Source organism: Bos taurus, chromosome 13 (genome assembly GCF_002263795.3).
Source record: "Bos taurus isolate L1 Dominette 01449 registration number 42190680 breed Hereford chromosome 13, ARS-UCD2.0, whole genome shotgun sequence".
NCBI lineage: Eukaryota > Metazoa > Chordata > Mammalia > Artiodactyla > Bovidae > Bos > Bos taurus.
The window spans coordinates 11,020,067-11,039,180 of record NC_037340.1 but is presented as its reverse complement, the minus strand read 5'-3'; the positions used below and the strand labels follow the sequence as shown (position 1 = coordinate 11,039,180).

The window sequence follows — 19,114 nt, the reverse complement described above, 5'->3', positions numbered from 1 at the left end:
GGCTTTTTTAAAGTTCCATTTATCTTTCACACAAAAGAATTGCATCCCAAATTTTCAACAAGCTAACACAATCTGCAACAAGAAGAAAACACAAAGAAACAAGAAACACCATGATATGAGTAATTTTTGAGTATAAAGGACTGTGCCTTTCATATTCACTCCTCCATACACTGAATAGATATTGAGTGTCTATCAAGTGGAAGACATTATTCTAAGCTCTCCAGATAAAACAGATAACCTTGGCTCTTGTTTAGCTTGCAGTCTAGTAGAAGAGAAAGAGAAATAAAATAATTACATATATACATATATATATATAGTAATTATAAATTCAGGTACAATAAGAATGATCATAGGCTCAGTGTATACACTCACTTTTAACACAAAACATACTTGTCTTTTAACACAAAACATATTTCTAAGATGCACAGCACTGTAATATATCCGTAGCTCTAGAGCAGTACTAGACAAGGTAAGCCTATATTACTACACCATATACAAACAGGCTTCATATTGACATTTACACCACGGTCCTACCTTTATACCTCAAGCCAAGTGGTTCTACTTGCAACGTGGAATTCTTAGAGTAAAGACATCACCATCCTCGGAAGCACTTTCAGATGACTAAGTCATTCAGGTAGCTCACGTCATTAATCTGTGCTTTGACCTACACATAAATAATACTGTTTCACAGTATCCTTAAAATATTTATAAAATATACTAACTGTACAAAGGTGATAAATAGTGCATCATTAAATGAAAAACAAACACTTCTTAAAAGGACAGATTTTTATCAAAATGATTTGATCAATAGTGTTTCTAAATCAAGTTCTCAAAGTATATGTCTCTACAACAAATGAAGATTTTCTCTTTTGCCACTATTCCTTTTACAAAATATTTTTTACTAGGATAATATTTTTTAATTAACTTTTTTATTATACCTTGTTCTTTTCATTAGATGCTTTCTTTACAGCCCTAAAATGACAAATGGTTCTTTTCAGGCTAATATTAAATACTTAAAAATACAAACAATACCTAAACTTTGGCTTTTTACATAAAACCATTGTACTGGGAAATAATTTTTTACTAAAGAATTAAACAATAAATAAGAGTAGCATTAATGGGGTCACTAAGAGTCGGACACGACTGAGCGACTTCACTTTCACTTTTCACTTTCATGCATTGGAGAAGGAAATGGCAACCCACTCCAGTGTTCTTGCCTGGAGAATCCCAGGGACGGGGGAGCATGGGGGGCTGCCGTCTATGGGGTCGCACAGAGTCGGACACGACTGAAGTGACTTAGCAGCAGCAGCAGCAGCAGCATTAATGGACAAAGAAAATATATGAATAATACTAATAAAGCACTGAATTTAGATCAAAGGAAAAGGAAAAACATAACGTTACTTGTGTTATTTGATAGGAAGCAGTATACCAGGAGTTTTGGTAGTTGTCATTTTCAATAAGAACTACCTTTTATGGCAATAAAACCTATCTGGGAGGTATTTCATTCCTTATAAGAAAGAAACCCATTTTTAAGAAATCCATAATAACCATGCTATTAGCCTTCTGAGGACTTCCAATGCAACTGCTATGCATTATTATAAGCACTTGACATGTCTTAAAGCATTTTTAATCCTCACAGTAATTCTCGGAGACAGGTAATACATTAGGTCCTCTACACAGGGAGAAATGGAGCACAGAAAGGCTGAGGATCTTGTCCAAGCCCACACAGCAGGTCACCAACAGACCCAGAATTCAAACCCAGGGAATCTGGCCTCAACACTGTGGTTCCAAAACATGCTGAGAAAGCAAGATTTAAATAAGCCTTTCTAAGTAATATGATAGCAAACGAACCTATATTATTATTCAATGTTTACCAATAACTATAGATAATTTCTTAATCTTAACATATTTTTTTAATTTTATTTTATTTTTAAACTTTACAATATTGTACTGGTTTTGCCAAACATCGAAATGAATCCGCCACAGGTATACATGTGTTCCCCATCCTGAACCCTCCTCCCTCCTCCCTCCCCATACCATCCCTCTGGGTCATCCCAGTGCACCAGCCCCAAGCATCCAGTATCGTGCATCGAACCTGGACTGGCGACTCGTTCTATATATGATATTATACGTATTTCAATGCCATTCTCCCAAATCATCCCACCCTCTCCCTCTCCCACAGAGTCCAAAAGACTGTTCTATACATCAGTATCTCTTTTGTTGTCTCGTATACAGGGTTATTGTTACCATCTTTCTAAATTCCATATATATGCGTTAGTATACTATAAAAAAATCAAACATCTTTCCATGTAGGCAATATTGGAAATCTACTTGCAATAAAGACTTGCTTTTCATAAAGAAATTCATCAGTAGGCATTCATGTAACCATTCTGCTGTTTCTTCATGCATCTGACACACACTTATTGAGCAGACGTGTTAACGACACTCTTAGGATGGGAAGGATGGTTTTAGTAATTTAGAACTTTATGACCCAAAAATAATAATTAATGAAAGATTGTCAATAGCTTTTTCTACTGAATATAAACAAAAATTTCCCCTTTTCCCAGGAATCTATAAACAACATGAAGTTAATATGATGTGGTGTTTCAGAGTACCTTACAAAACCATAGCTACTCATGATGGCACGATCATCCAGAATCAAGGAATGATTCAATCCTATTCAGTATAGCCTAAGTGTTTGTATATTCATGATTCTATAATTTTTAAAAATCTGTGTATGATAGAATTAATTGAAGTAATCATCTCCATATTCAATTACATAAGAATATTACACTTCAGAACCAATGAACAAGCCCTTACCATAAAACTATATATGAACAGAAGTATTATGTACAATTAGTTTACCGTAATAGTTTAAAGATAATGTCATACAATCAATAAGCTTTCTAATACCAGAAATGGAAACAAGATTGAACTCAATGAACACGTCCTCTGCTGGCTCATTTCCAAAAGCATGTATACACTAAAAGCTCCCCTCTGAATATAAAACAAGAAACTCCTTTGAACTCCCCGTTCCTCTTCAGTTACCATCCAGTTCTCCATTGCCTGTCCCAGGAAATAGTGCCTATGGAGCTGTTTACGTGTATGCGATACAGTTCAGCTTCCAAGGGGACTAGTCACTGAAATGACTTCTGGCCAAAGGCACTCGTCCTCACCTTACCCTTTCACGGTTAAGTGAAAAATAACGTGCCTTACCTGCAAATAGGAGAAAAACGTGAACTCAAAACCCAATTTTGTCCCTGTTTGTTTGAATTAATTCATGTATATTCAATCTACCAAAAATGAATTAGGAGATGGTTTTTAATGTTATAAAGGCTGGCTTCCCTTAAAAATATTTCCCATCAGTGTATCTTAAACAGGGAGTCCCTACAGCACATTTGAAAGCTTTTTTTTTTTAAGGACTAATATCTGGAGAACAGACAAACTTTATATTACTAGGAGCCGAAATCTATTAACACCAATCAGAAAGAGGAACCAATTCCTAAATAAATGCAAATTATATATAATGGTAATGTTATACGTCGATACATATTACCTGCTTACCTTCAGTTACATGTGTGCTCAGTCCTGTCTGTGACTCTTTGCATCCCCTAGGACTGTAGCCTGCCCAGATCCTCTGTCCACGGGGACTCTCCAGCCAAGAATATGGAGTGGGTTGCCACAACCTCCTTCAGGGGATCTTCCCAACCCAGGGATTGAACCCAGGTCTCCCAACAATACTGGAGTGGGTATCCTATCCTTTTCACCAGGGGAACATCCTGACCCAGGAATTGAACCGGGGTCTCCTGCATTGCTCGTGGATTCTTTACCAGCTGAGCTACCTGGGAAACCCCTACCTTCAGTTATATTAAATCTTAACAGCCACCGATGAAAGTGGATAAAGCATTTTTAATAATATTTACTGATTTCCCACCTGGAAATGAAATAAGTTATAAAGTTATTATTTGTACCCTAACACCAAAGGTCCAATCTGGAAGGTTCAATTCTTTTAATAGGCAGTTGGGCTGATTCTATGACCTACTCTGTCGCTGAATATTCATCCCTAAGTCCATCCTAAAGGAGGTCAGTCCTGAGTGTTCACTGGAAGAACTGATGTTGAAGCTGAAACTCCAATACTTTGGCCACTTGATGCGAAGAGCTGACTCATTTGAAAAGACCTTGATGCTGGGAGGATTGGGGGCAGGAGGAGAAGGGGACGACAGAGGATGAGATGGTTGGATGGCATCACCGACTCAATGGACCTAAGTTTGGGTAAACTCCGAGAACTGGTGACGGACAGGGAGGCCTGGCGTGCTGCAGTCCACAGGGTCACAAAGAATTGGACATGACTGAGCGACTGAACTGAATTGAACTGAAGTCAACTATGCCGAGATATCAGACAGATATGAATCTTTAGTCTTGGCGTCAGTGACTGGCAGTTTCAATGGAAAACCTTGACCACTGGCAATGCTTTCTCTTTACACGTATCTAGGTTAGGGACTATCATTGTCCTATTGTTCATAAATTCAATTCTTTAGTCCTAGTATTCAGTATTTGATCTCACCTCCTTTATCATGTAAAGAAATTATAAAAACGGAAGAAGTAAACAATAGCCAAGAGAGTTTTTTGCCTCAATTCCAAACACAAGCTATAAATTATAATAGATTCTAACAATATTTTAAGTTTTCTCATTGAAGTGCTATAAAAACTTAAGTGATCATCTGTCGATTCTAAAAGGCTACTTTTGAAAGGAAATTTTATTTGTTATGAACTCTGCAGCAAACTGTATTATGTTGTTAAAGAAAACAGTATTAAACCAGAAATTCAAATTTACATTTTTACACACCTGTGAATGATTATTTTCATCTCCATTTTTCTTCTTCCTCTCATGTCATTTCTAAGTCTAGTTCTGCTGACAGATCCGTAATTTTTTTTAATTACTTAGAATATTTAGATAAAGGACAGAATATTTAAAACATTCTATCAAATGACAGCTTATATCAATCTTAATCTTCAGCTGAATATTTACTTCTTTAAGAAATACTTCCAATGATCTCAGACTTCAAGAAACCTTGTGGGAAATACCAGAATTCATCAGGTTACAGGCACACAAACATCTCAAGGATTTATTCACAAATTCACCCAAACATCAGTGAACAAAACAATCAGAAACCAAACAAAATTTCAAAATACAGGACATATATATAAAGCCACAATATCTTCTCTTCTCTACTTCATAACAGGACCTTTTACAACAACACGCCAAGCTTCAACTGCAACATTATTCACAGTTTACAAAATTCCTTGATTTTCCTTTTCTCAATTTCTTAAATTGAAATGCTTCTTTCCTAACAAATTACTTTTCATCTTTTAAGACTCAGCCTGCTTTGTAAAGTTATCCTTGATTACAGCTGTCTTTCCCCAGATAAACAGGTATCTCTTTCCTTGTAGCTACCTTAGGACTTTATAGATTTTTCAAGTGTATCTTCATCACCTGAATGTAAATTATTTCTTCACATGTCTACCCTCTTGGCCCTTAGACTGCAGAGGACAGGCACTTAAAAATCATGCTGGTATACATAAGTCTTTAGTTCTTTTATTCAATAATTATTTTTGGGTTCCTACTCAGTATGAGACACTGGAGTTTAAAGAAAAATGTAGATAAAAGGTATCAGGGATGGCTTTTCAAGAGATACTGCCTGAGCGCAGACTTACAGTTCAAGGGAACAGAGGGCAGGTGAGGGAGAGCACGGAAGGCTGCAGCAAGATGGGGAGAGAAGCACACACATGAGAGGGTAAATATTTGTTCAAAGTACAAGGACAGGTGAGGAGGCCATCCACAGAAGTTCAGGATTCCAGAGCAAAGGACAGAAAGGACGAGAGGTGGAGAGTCAGGCAGAAGTCAGATTATGAAAGCATCACGTGTCACTTTCAGATGTCTAGATATTAATGTGATTTGACGAGTGGTTCATGGTCACATGTGCTGTTTAGACAGGTGACTCGAAACACTACAGGAGATGGAATTTGAAGGGCATACAAATAAATGGGGGGAGAAGAATCTGAAGGCATTAATAATGAAAAAAAAAAAAAGGTGATGCAGGCCTGAACTGGGGGAGTGTTTCCAGAAATATTTAGGATATAAAACTTTCTGGGTTGAGTACAGAATAAATCTTTATGAAATCAATACATGTACAAATCCTGGGACCCTGAAGGAGTAGACTCTGCCGGTTACTCGATAAAAGGTATCGACTGAGAAAAGAAATGATATGCATGAACCATCTGAAGTTGCTTCTATTTATTTGGTGGCTTTCCTATGTCACATCTTCCAGTGTTGCAAGGATATGTGTAGGTGTTTTATTTGAATTTGTGCTTCTTGGACCTACCAAGCTCACTGAGAAACAACAGCAAACAAGTCACTTGTAGAGATGTAAAAAAATACAAAAAAACCACTTTGAGTTTATAGCTTGTAGTCACTATTCTAGGAGAGAATCTTGTAAATGCAAAGGTAACTTCTACAGGTGAGGAAGGAAAAGAAAAAAACGATAGGAGTGAAAAAAGAAACAGTGTATGATTTCTTACCATAGCCCTGATTGTATGACTGATTGAAGGCACTAAATTAATTGGTATTTATGGACAACACGTATTAGATGTGGTTATTCAATAGGCTGGGCATCGCAGTAGAATAAGAATTGCTTTTCTATATACTGCTTTTAAATGATACAGATCAGATCAGATCAGTCGCTCAGTCGTGTCCGACTCTTTGTGACCCCATGAATCGCAGCACGCCAGGCCTCCAGCACTCCTTAAAACCAATATTCCTTCTGAACTATTAATTCATTACAAATAATAAAACAAGTTGATATATTAGATGGATACAACTGAGGAGGAATTATGTAGCAAATTTCCCATGACTCCCATTGTCACTCAGAAAGCCAATTCTAAAATATATAAAGTCATATAGAAAACACAAGAAATATTTTAGCATTTGGCTTCAGAGGTGCTCTTGCAGTCATACTGAGTATAATTTATAATGAACACTTATGAATTCAGAGCTATGTAAAAATATATCTAAGAAGCTACATTTTGAGAAGGCAATCTCTAGATGTCTACCTAGGTCTCCCAATTAGATGCAAAATTCTAAATGTAATCCTGCTACACACTCTCAGGTGTGCTACATACTAGCCTAAATGAATTTACTTTCTCCTAACTCTCTTTGTCATGTATGATGGTCTTACTATGGTAAGAGGAAGAATGCAAACACCTTTCTAAGAAATACCGTTTGCCTGTAGGTGGCATAAAAGGAGTCAGCACACAGTAGATTTTCCCACAATATCTAATTTTGGAAACGTCAGTGCCCAGGTGGCCCAGGGCTGAAAGCTCTGGGCTTCTTCACTACCTTGTTTGCTTTCTCTGTTTTCTGGCAGCTCAGACCTGCACAGCTGATAGAGCGTGTAAGTCCCTGCCAGAAACACCACTCCAATATTCACCTTTTCTTTATCTATTAAGGTTGTCAGGGGAGTGTGTAATTTCCTCGGTTCTGTCTTGTCACAATAAACATTTGAAGTGAAGGACGTTAAAGCCCTCAGCGTGTCACAGCTCTCAGACAGTGTTGTAGCTCCATGTTACAGCTCAGTTTTACTTAGAAAATAAAGGAAAATACATCCTCAAGGCATGAGGGCACGCCAACCCAAAAGACACGAAGAGAAGAAAGGAAGAGAGAGAGGGAGAGAGACAGAGCACGCACGCATGGGACAGAGACCCCTGGACCTTTGGCTTCTCTTCTTATATGTTTTTTTCCTCCCCCTGGGCTTGCCCCATGTAAACCGGGCTAGCCAGGAGTGCTGTTTTTTTCTACCTGAGGTCCTCACTCTGGTCCTTGGACCTTCCTTTGTTCTATCTTTGTGGGCTCTACCCTTCCTTGTCTTTTAGCCACTGCCATTCTGGACTCCTTTTTCCTATTCTAACTACCTAACAAGGTCATCTGTCCCAATTCTGTGGATGCTGACTGATTTTTGGTCATTGATTGTGAAATCAACAGACACTGATCATCAACTTGCAAATGCCTGGCTCTTTGACAAGTCTCACTACTGAGGCTCAAACCAGTAGAATCCCAACCTGAAAAATACGAAAACAAAGTCTCCATTTATTAGAATGTGAGGAAGAATACAACTCTGACGACCTTCTACAAACTCTTATTTCAGAGAATCACTTCCACGTTGTCCTCTCCCCTCAAACTCACTACTGCTTCACAGCTTATTGTATCTTACACGTTACTCACTGTAAGCGTCTCTTCATGAAGACTAACTAGTTTGTCTCATTTTTTCTACTTTTTACTTTTCTAGTATTACTTACATTGATTCACTCAATCTGTTTGTTGCCTATTCTGTATTCCATAAGAACTTTATGAATAATTTAATTGCCACAGAATTATTAGATATTAAAAATCTTGCATGTTTCAAAATCAGTGTAGTATTTATTGAAAATAACACTTCTAGCATTTAGGGGATGAACCCTATTAATCTGTCTTGTTTCAAAACTTAGTTTGGTTTGCGACATCATGCTAATGCTTCAGAGGATTTCTGTGAAACAACTGCCAAAAAATCAGCTATCTTAAAAAAAAAAAGTCAATGCCTTCCATATTCGAATTAGTCTACTTCAAATAACAAACACCAGTACAACATATACGTCTGATGCCTGAGAGTTACTTAGAGGGGTGGGGTTTCCCCTACTTCTAGCACCACCACCCTTCTCCCCCACCCCCAGTATTCTCTGGAGCAACAATGATCTTTTCTCTTTTCAGTGGAAATACACTGGAGCCATGTAGAAGGAATTCTCTCAAGTGTCCTCATCAACTCCAAACTCACCTCCCTAAGGACTTACTTTCCTCTCTTCCTCCTGTCACTAGAATCTCTCCTTTCCAAAGGGTAATCTCTGGATCTGCGGCCTGAATTCTTCCCCCTTTACATTCCTTCTATGGATCATCTCCACCACTTCTTTTCCCCTCTCTGCTTAGCAATGGTATCTTACACCGTCATTGCTACTGCAACTCTTTGCTTCCCTCTGGCTATAAACACGCTCAGAAAGAAAAACAAAATAATGCTTTTTCTTGATCCTATTCTGTCCTGCACTATCCGATGCTCCTCTTCCAGATTTCTCTAAAGGCAAGGCTACACCCTTGTTACTCAGAAAGCCTGTTAGAAACACAGAATCTCAGACCTCCTGCTCAGCAAGTACACTTCCCACAAGGTCCCCAGGCAACTAATTCAAATGTGAGAAACTCTGGTCTACACTGAGCCTGCTTCTACATGACCTCAACTTAATTTATTCTTCTAAAATCTTAGCCTCAACTTACCCTCAGGAGAAGGCAATGGCAACCCACTCCAGTACTCTTGCCTGGGAAACCCCATGGATGGAAAAGCCTGGTGGGCTGCCGTTTATGGGGTCGCCCAGAGTTGGACATAACTGATGCGACCTAGCAGCAGCAGCAACATACCTTCACTCTACCCTCACTTTGGAGACACTTCCCTCCAAATTGAAACTGCATTAGAAGCTGGAAACTTCCAGTGGACACTGTATCAGGCTGTAGGTTCCTTGATCTCCCCATCATGGCCCCTGCTCTCTCTTTCCTTCCAGTTCTTTTGTTTTGGCCTAGGTGACACCATCCTATGAAGTAGCATCATCTCATATGACATCAATTTGCACACATTTACAGCTGAGTGCCTATGCCCATGTTCCTGCACAGAGGCTAACACACAGCTCTGCGTGCCCAGGGACCTCAATCCTGAATGCCTTCTCACAGGCAGAAAAACAATAAGACGAGGAAAACTCTGCTGTTCCTCTCGGACAAGCTCACTTCAAATTCATCACCCATGTCAAATACTCTCCCTTTTTCTAAAGACCTAATTTATTTCTTGCCACCTTCCCCCATAGACCCTTGCTTTCTTTTCCTTCATTTCCTCCCTGAACCCTATGCCTCTCTCATCCTTCATTCCCTCTTTCCTCTTATTTCTCAACCTTCCTGAGGTTGTAGAGTATCTTGAAACACAACTAGTAATTTTTTTCTTTCAGCCATGATCACACTGACCAGGGATCGAAACTGCACCCCCTGCATCAGAGTCTTAACTGCACAGTCTTAACCATTGGACCAGACCTCCAAGGAAGTCCAGGAACTCATAATTTAGCTCCTTAAATGGCATTCTCAATTTAATCTGTGGCTGACACCTGATAAGATACACTATATCCCTCCTCGACTTTTTCCTCACTACACATCCGACAGGTGATTTGCTTTGGCTATTAGAATACTTCAGCAGTCCCATTTTAATTCAACGTTCTGTCAAGTGACCTATCAAATCTAGTTCTTACCTTCTACTTGTCCATTTAATGTCTTCTTTTCCTCTTTGACCAGCAGCTCCAGATAAATGATCCACATACTTCTGTGGAAGGCTCTCAGAGATGCTCTGTTAAAATGAACACTGAGTTGCATGAAGATTTCCTAAACCCTTTCTAAGAAAATATCCTACTTTTACAAACTGCCCACGTGTAATCCAGGTAAGACAGGTTTTGCCAAGATCCCACAGCTCCTAAGTGTCAGAACCAGGATGCTGACTTCAGGCACGGTGCTGGATCACCAGGCAGCAGCCGCCTGCAACGAAGAGAGCAGGCCCTTCCTATCTCCTTCCATTGGTGCCACCTTCAAACAGGGCACCCTTACTTTCTGTTACTTCAAGTATGGCTTCCATAAAGGTACTCCGCACATCCAAAATGCTTTGTATTATTAGCATAAAAGTAAAAGTCGCTCAGTTGTCTCTGACTCTTTGCCACCCCATGCCCTGTACAGTCCATGGAACTCTCCAGGCCAGAATACTGGAGTGGGTAGCCTTTCCCTTCTCCAGATCTTCCCGACCCAGGAATCGAACCGGGGTCTCCTGCACTGCAGGCGGATGCTTTACCAACTGAGCGACCAGGGAAGCCCTTGTTAAAACATCACTAAAGCAAACTGCTGTTGTCATAAGCCCACAGATTTATCACTATCCCCCATACTTTTGAGTCTCTTGAAATGTTCCTTGCAGATCAACTTGACAATTTAAACGCAGTAATACTTTCAAGTTTCAAGAACTCTCTTTTCAAGGCCAAAGTGGTAAAAAAAAAAAAAACACAATTCAGCCTGTTGCTCTCTGACGCTCTCTAGCAGTTTTACACGTGCACATGTACCAAAGAAACATACATTTGGTTGGGAGACTGGGACTGACACATACACACTACACACTATTGTGTAGGAAATAGATAACTAATGAGGACCAACCGTACAGCACAGGGAACTCAACACTCTGTAAGAGCCCATACGGAAAAAACGCTTTTTAAAGAGCTGATATATACACGTAACTGATTCAGTCTGCGGCACACCTGACACTAACACAATATTGTAAATCAACTGTACTCCAATAAAAATCGAGGGGAGAACGGAAGGAAGGGACACAAACATTTGGCTGTAAGACTGACCTGGAATACAGCAATTTTTAGATAAACGTCACTTCAGAACCCAAAGTGTAGGGTAGAAAAATCAGGATATTGTCATTATCCTCAAATTAAAAACAATTAGGAGCCCGGTAGCGGCGGGACGCAGGCACTGGCCAAGCCCACTGCTGGCGCCTCACAGCTTTCTCCGGGCGCCTTGCCGGCCCCACGCGGAGGGGGCCCGGGTTCGACTGCCAGCTGCTCGCCCCTCAGGCCAGAGGGTGACTGTCCGCCCTCCCGGCTCACAGGGCCCCGGGGCGCCGGCGCGCGTTTTCCACTGACAGGGCCCCGTGCCCGGTTCACAGGGCCCCCGGGCGCCGTCGCGCCTTTCCCACCAACAGGGCTCACACGACCCCTGCGGCGCCGGCCTGGCTCCCCGCTTACACGCACCCCTCCCCCCGCTCCCCAACGGCCCGGCTCGCCGCTCACACGCTCTCGGCTCACGCTCCCCGCTCTCACGCACCCCTCTCCCCACTCCCCAGCGAACTGGCTCCCCGCTCACACGCTCTCGGCTCAGCGGCTCACGCTCCCCACTCACACGCACCCCTCTCCCCGCTCCCCAACGGCCCGGCTCGCCGCTCACACGCACCCCTCTCCCCGCTCCCCAATGGCCAGGCTCCCCGCTCCCCAACGGCCCGGCAAGCCGCTCACGCGCCGCCCTCACCCCAGTGCGCCGGGCGGCGCTCCGGCTCTCACAACCCTCGACGCCGGCCCGCGCTCCCCGGCCGCACGCCCCCGGCGCAGGCGCCCGCCGGGCTCGCCGCCCACACAACCCCGCCCCCAGGCGCGGGCAGGTGCTGGCCGCTCACACGCCCCCTGCGCGCCGCCGACCCTCGCAGAGGCCCGGCCTAAGCTCTCCGCCCGGCGCGCGCGCCGTGTTCTGCGAGAAGCCCGTGGAGCCGGCCCGGGAGCTGCCCCGCGCGGCCGAGGGAAGGCTGCCTGAGGCGGGGCGCCGTGAGGGCGGGGGCGGGCGGGCGTCTCCCGGGGCCGCTGCTCTGGGGCTGCACAACCGCGTGCGAGATGGCGGGTGTGCCTGTGGTTCCACTCCGTGGCTGTGGGCAGGTCGGTTTCGGCGGCTTCCCGCGCGCCGGGGACGCCGCCACTTCCTCAGCGACCCCGGCCGCCCCGCGTCCTCGAAGCCTCTGTGCGCGCGGACTGCGCGGTGGGCCTCTCGCCCCGGTGGCGCGCAGAGAGACCGGGAGACGGGCTGCTGGAGCTCAGGTGCGAGTTACACCGGGGAGGTGGGGACGGGGTAGCCCGGGCGTTAGAGCCGCGCCCTGAGGGCTGCGGTGAGTGTAGCCCCACCGGGGAGCCGGCCATGCAAACACCCTCCCCTCCCTGCCGGGGAAGGGCGGGCAGCAAGGGGGCTCTGGGGCGGGAGGCTCGCTCTTCACTCCCAAGGCATTTCAGAGGAGCGATGGGATTACTCTGTGTGTAGATAGCTGTTAGAGCGCTAGGCGCTCATCTGGTAAAGAATCTGCCTGCAGTGGGGGAGACCTCGGTTCAATCGCTGGGTTGGGAAGATCCCCTAGAGAAGGGAAAGGCTACCCACTCCCGTATTCTGGCATGGACTCTCGCAAAGAGTCAGACTTCGCAAAAAGTCAGACTGAGCGTCTTTAACTTCATTAATTAAGGGGCTTCCCCAGTAATTAAGGGGCTTCCCTCATAGCCCAGTCGGTAAAGAATCTGCCTGCAATGCAGGAGACCTGGGTTTGATTCTTGGATTGGAAAGATCCTCTGGAGAAGGAAATGGCAACCCACTCCAGTATTCCTGCCTGGAGAATCCCGTGGACAGAGGAGCCTGGCAGTCTACAGTCCATGGGATTGCAAGAGTCGGACACGATTTAGGGACTAAAGCACCACGCAGAACTTTGGGGAATGGATCGGATAGAAGAAAGACTGGTTCTGAGTGGGGTATAATAGACAGCAGGAGAGATGGATGTGGTCAACAGCCTGGTCGGGGGTCACTGAACACCGTGTCCTGAGACGACAGGACTTGTAGGTACAAGGACGGGTGGAAGTGAGAGGAGTAGCAGGGGAGGGGAGGGACCGCTTCTCTGGAGGCTTCTCTTCAGGCAGCAGAGTAAACATTTGGCGGTCAGCAGGAAGAGCCTTTGGGTAAGGTGAGTTTTGTTTTGAACATTCAAAAGCACTTAGTCTGATACTTGGGCCATTTAACAGATGGGGAAGCTGAGCCACTGGAATTAAGGATCAAGTTAAAGGACATGTCTGAACTTGTAGCTGTTGGAAGCGGAGCCGCAACTTGAACAGTTTTCTTCAGTTCCAGTCTGTTATTCTTGCAACTTCAGGCAGTTACCTTATCTAAAAAGTTAGGAGACCACAGTGGGAGGTTCACTGGAGAAGTAGTACTCAGAGGGGCCTTTGTTGTTCAGTCCCTAAGTCATGCCCCAGTCTTTATGACCGCATGTACTGAGGCACGACGCCAGGCTTCCCTGTCCTTCCCTGTCTCCCTGAGTTTATTCAAATTCATGTGCATTGGGTCAGTGATGTCATCCAACCATCTCCCCCTGTGTAGCCCCCTTCTCCTTTGTCATATCCTCAATCTTTCCCAGCATCATGTTCTTTTCCAGTGAGTTAGGACTTTACATCAGGTGGCCAAAGTATTGGAGCTTCAGCTTCAACATCGGTCCTTCCAAGGGATATTCAGGGTTGATTTCTTTTAGGATTGACTGGATTGATTTCCTTGCTGTCCAAGGGACTCTCAAGAGTCTTCTCTAACACTACAGTTCAAAAGCATCAATTCTTTGGTGCTCAGCCTTCTTTATGGTCAAACTCTCATATCCGTACACGACTACTGGAAAAACCATAGCTTTGACTCTAGGGACTTTTGTCTGCAAAGTGGTATCTCTGCTTTTTAAAATGCTCTCTAGGCTTGTCATAGCTTTTCTTCCAAGGAGCCAGGGTCTTTAAACTTCATGGCTGTAGTCACCATCTGCAATGATTTAGGAGCCCAAGAAAATAAATTCTGCCACTGTTTTCATTTTTTCCCCATCTATTTGCCATGAAGCAATGGGACTGGATACCATGATCTTCATTTTTGAATGCTGAGTTTTAAGCTGAGTTTGAGAGGGGTGGAGGCTTTCCAATAAGTTCCCACTAGGGTGGAAAGACTAGGCCACGTGGGAAGAAAGGAGCCCAAAGGCGCAGACAGTGCCCACAGGTGCTGGCTTTTCAGAGTGTGAGGCCAGCGGTCTATTTCGCTCAGACTTGAATGTTGGTTTCCCACTTTGGGAAGCGGGAGGGTGGAGGGGGGGAATCAGGGGTGAACTTAGAAGTGTAAAATCACTGGCTTTTCTGGGTCTTAGAGGGCGTCGGTGCACCTTTTCTTGCAGTCCTGGCTGCCTTTGGGGGCTGGCCACTGGGACAGCTGAGCTGGGTTAGACTAAGAATTGGTCTTGATCTGATTGACCCCTCACACCCTGGACGCACACATGCTTTCGAGAATCATTCCTCCCTGGCAGATGGTAGCTGGTTTAGGGCAGGGACTCTGCCTTTTTCATTCCAGAATCCCTCATGGTTAGGTGCTGTGTTTGGCCAATTGGAAGGATGCACTTTGTATCTGCAGAACTGATAATCGTTTGAGTCTTTAGGAAAATTATCTTGAGTTCCCAGGGGCTTACAGCTGGAGGTGGGAGCACAAAATGATGCAATTCCCAGTGTAAATTTTAAAAATTTAAGTCTTAAAAAAATAAATAGAAATTTAAATCTGAAAACTCAGTTGTATCTTTACAAGTTTATTTCATACTTGTCTTTTGTATACCTGCTGATCTCCTAATCGTGCAAGAGCTTCAGCTGTCCCTTAAAATAATATATGTGATAAAAGGAATATTTAGTGAATTCTAGTAAATCAGACTTTTCCATGATATCTTTTTAACCAGTTGATGAAAGAGTAGGTAGAAGTCATTCTTTCATTTTTCATTAGAAATCATTTCTTACATCCAAGCAGCATTAAATAGTGTAAGTTTGTTGTTATACCCGTAGTGCTAAAGCATTTATTTTGGCTCTAACAGTAGATGGGTTGCTTCTCGTTGTTTTGAGATTTTTTTTTTGTTTCATTGTTATAGCATTATTGGGGTTTCTTTGGTAAAAATTTTAATTGAAATATAGTTTACTTACAGTGTTTCAGGTGTAGGGGTTGCTTGTTGACAGACATAATGTAGCATTTATGAATTTTATAATTCTAATATTTTTATCCTTCCAAGGGAAATTTTTTTAGAAATTTGCCAAAGTAGGTAGCAGAAAAACTGCTTTGGCCTTTCTGTTTTCTATCCTAGCAATGTGTAGGTTTTTGTTTTTTTTTTGTTTTTTTTTTGTTTTTTTTGGTAGTAACCTTTTAAGATCCTTTTCCAATAAATAATAAGTTATTTACATGCTTTTGTCATGTGTTATTACTTCTGTAGACTATTGGTTTTTTGTCATTAGCTTTATTGAGGTATAATTTATGTACAACACAATACACATTTTAATAGGGTTTTGACAAATGTATACAATCCTTGTAAGCAGCAACGCAACCAAGATTTCTGCTATCCCAAGGATTCCCTGTTCTCTTCTGTGGCACCTCCCATCTGCAGCCTTAGGCAGCCAAGGATTTTCTTTGCCCTACAGATTATATGTCTTTTTTATTGTATTTCTGCAGTCAGCATGCCAGCAATTGCAAACTTTTCTGTACAGGGCCAGTGAGAAGCATACAGTGTGTACTCCTTTCTGTCTGACTTCTCAGTACACTGTCTTTAAGAGTATCCCTCATGACTATGTTGATTGTGTATTTTGTTAGTAATTCATTCCTTTTTATTTTTTTTAATAGTGGTAAACGATACAAAACTTAAACGTTGCCATTTCTAACCATTCTTCTGGGTCCACTTCAGTGGCATTAATTATATTCCCATTGTTGTGCAACCATCACCCCTGTTTCCAAAGCTTTTTCATACCCCCAGATACACTCTATAGCTTCTAAGCAGTAACTACCCACTCATCTCCCCTGTCAGCCTGGTAGCCTCTAATCTACTTTGTTTCTGTGACTTTTCCTATTCTAGACATTTCAGATAAGTGGCATCATACAATATTTGTCCTTTTGTGTCTGGCTTATTTCACTAAGCAGTGTTTTCAAAGTTCGTGTTGTGTATGTATCAGCACTTTTTTTTTTTGACTGGGTAATATTCCATTGAATAGACATACTTTGAACATAGGTTTTCAGTTCTCTTGAGTGTATACCTAGAAGAGGAATTGCTGGATAATATGGGAATTCGAAATTTGACTTTTTGTGGACCCACAAGGCTGTTTTCTGTAGGGCTGTACCATTTGGCATTCCTCCCTGCATTGGACAAGGGTTCCAGTTTCTCCCCATCCTCTCCAACACTTGTCATTATAGCCATCTTAGTAGGTGTGGAAGGACTAGTGGTTTTTCATAAGGTACATAAGCATAGAGTATTGCTACATACTTGGTGGGGGAATTAATGAGTGTAATTTTATATGTTCCAGGAGGATGGACTGAGGCAAGTTCTGGAGGAGGTGAAAGCTTTATACGAGCAAAACCTACCTGATGTGTAAGTTGGTAAGTTGATCTTGTAAAACAGTTTAAGAAATATGATACTGATGTCAGATCATCTCAACATTAGTTTTTAGATATGGTTGTTTTTTTTTTTTTTTTTTTAATTCTCTGTGAGCCTGATCATACCCTAGCTATACAGAAGCAGAAGGATTTGTGTTAATGGTTGTTATGTCTCTGGGGACCTAATAGTGCTGGCACATGGTAGCTGTTCGGTAATGCTTCTTGTCTGACTGGTGTGACTTGAAAGGAGTTAGGGTGGATGCAAAAGAGATGACCCAGGAGCAAGTAACAGACCTGATGAGTGAAGTGTGTTGCTTCCGCTACTTGTTTTCATCAGGTGAGGCCTTAGTGGGTTTAAAGGGAGAACAGGCAGTTTGCAAATTTAGCAGGAGTAGCAGTGACTTCCGAAAGCTCGAGTGAAGTTGGCTGGGAACTCGTGCTGCGGAACACTACAGCTTGGTAGGCTAGAGGGTTCTGGAGTTGCAGACTGTTTAGAGCCAAGCATGGTAGTTGGCACAGAGGAGAATTTGAGCTGAATGACAGACTTCAGAGGACCTGCGATTGGGTGAAGAAGACTACTGACTGCTGGAGGAAAATTGAGTTATTGAGAGCTCTCCTGCAGAGAAGTCTGTCTGCAACTTGAGATTTCGTCCCTGGCCTTGTTAGGTAGTGTTTTCATCAGTTAGTTGGGCATAGGAATCAGTAGCGTGTTGTTAGGGTGTGTGGAGTACACAGAACAGTAGGAGCACTTTGCAGTGACTGTGTTTAAGGATAGATACTGGTGAACGAGAAACTTATCTGCAAGAGGTCTGCAGTAAATGTAAGGGAAATGGAAAGTCCTGCACTCAGGTTCCCAAGTCCTTCATTTGTTCATGCAACAGATATGCACTCAGCAGTTATGAGCTGATAAAGGGCTCTGGTGTTTCAGTTGTAAACAGCAGAATCAAGAGGTTTGCCCCTGTGGCCCTCAAAACAGTGTCATGCAGAAGGCAGAGGTTAAATGCAGGTAAAGCGGGTCCGAGTACCTGCCATGAAGGAAAATACCACACTGGGAGAGAGAGTCATGCACTGAAAATATTGGTAGATAGAGAAATCCTGGAAATTCTCTCCGAGGAAGAGACTCTTCAGCTGGAGCTTGAAGAAGTGGGTTTTAGCGATGAAGTAACTGTGGGCAGAGAGCATTCTTTGGAGGGAACAGCATGTGCAAAGGCCTTGAGTCTTGAAAGAGAATGGGATGCCCAGGGACCTGGTCATTCCCAAAGGCCAGTGTGGCTGGAACTTAGTGAGCAGGCCGAGGGCAACACCAGGGGAGATTTCTGAGCATGTGGGGCTGGTGGTGGCATGTTTGTGTTCTGAGGACCACCCTGGCCCCGTGTGGATAGTGCATGGTGGTACTGAGAGGAAGCATGGTGGTCATGGAGGTGACAGGAGGGGTGAGCCAGACTAGAGGAAAGGAGAGCAGGTTACACACCTGTTTAGGAGGTGACTGAATATGCTTTGGTCCAGTAAGGGACTGATTTTCCTGTATTCATACCATAGGGAAATACAGTATCCAAATTCTATGCCCTAGCCTCCTAGTTTGGTTCTGGGCAGGACAGTAACTATTACCAGTTTCTGGTTAAAATTCTTTGCCAGAAGAAATCTATTCTTATTTAATTGTTCATGTGGAAATGTGACTTTTTTTAAGGAAGTTCTTGTATTACTCATCAAGAACTTTGATGTTAAGTTGGGTGTATTTTATTTATGCTATTTCATTATAATCAAGAACACATTGTAAGCAGTGTGGAGAATAAATCTAACGTTTGTAGAGTGGCAGAAGTATCTAGAACAGATTTAGAAGACATGGTACATCTATGTACATGGTCCATGTACATCTCTACATGGTACAGATCTAGAAGACACGGGACATACATCTTGCCTCTATTTTCATGCCTAGAGCAGGCACATACATTTTGTATTTATCTCTTTCCTTTTAAAACTCCACAGTAGACACTTAGTAATTCTCTACATCTGCTTTTGTTTTGTTTCCCC

The 19,114-nt window shown here is 42.9% G+C and overlaps 1 protein-coding gene across 1 annotated transcript in view; it reads left to right on the top strand.

Annotated features, from left to right (window-relative positions):
* Positions 1-10,598: 10,598 nt before the first annotated feature.
* Positions 10,599-19,114, top strand: part of LOC132346864 (uncharacterized) — a 186,561-nt gene continuing 178,045 nt past the window's right edge. Inside the window, exons 1-4 of the mRNA XM_059892864.1 lie at positions 10,599-10,743; positions 11,070-11,137; positions 11,820-12,735; positions 17,014-17,086. Of these exons, the coding sequence (XP_059748847.1) occupies positions 10,599-10,743; positions 11,070-11,137; positions 11,820-12,735; positions 17,014-17,075 (1,191 nt within the window). The 3' untranslated portion in view covers positions 17,076-17,086. The remainder of the gene's footprint in view (positions 10,744-11,069; positions 11,138-11,819; positions 12,736-17,013; positions 17,087-19,114) is intronic.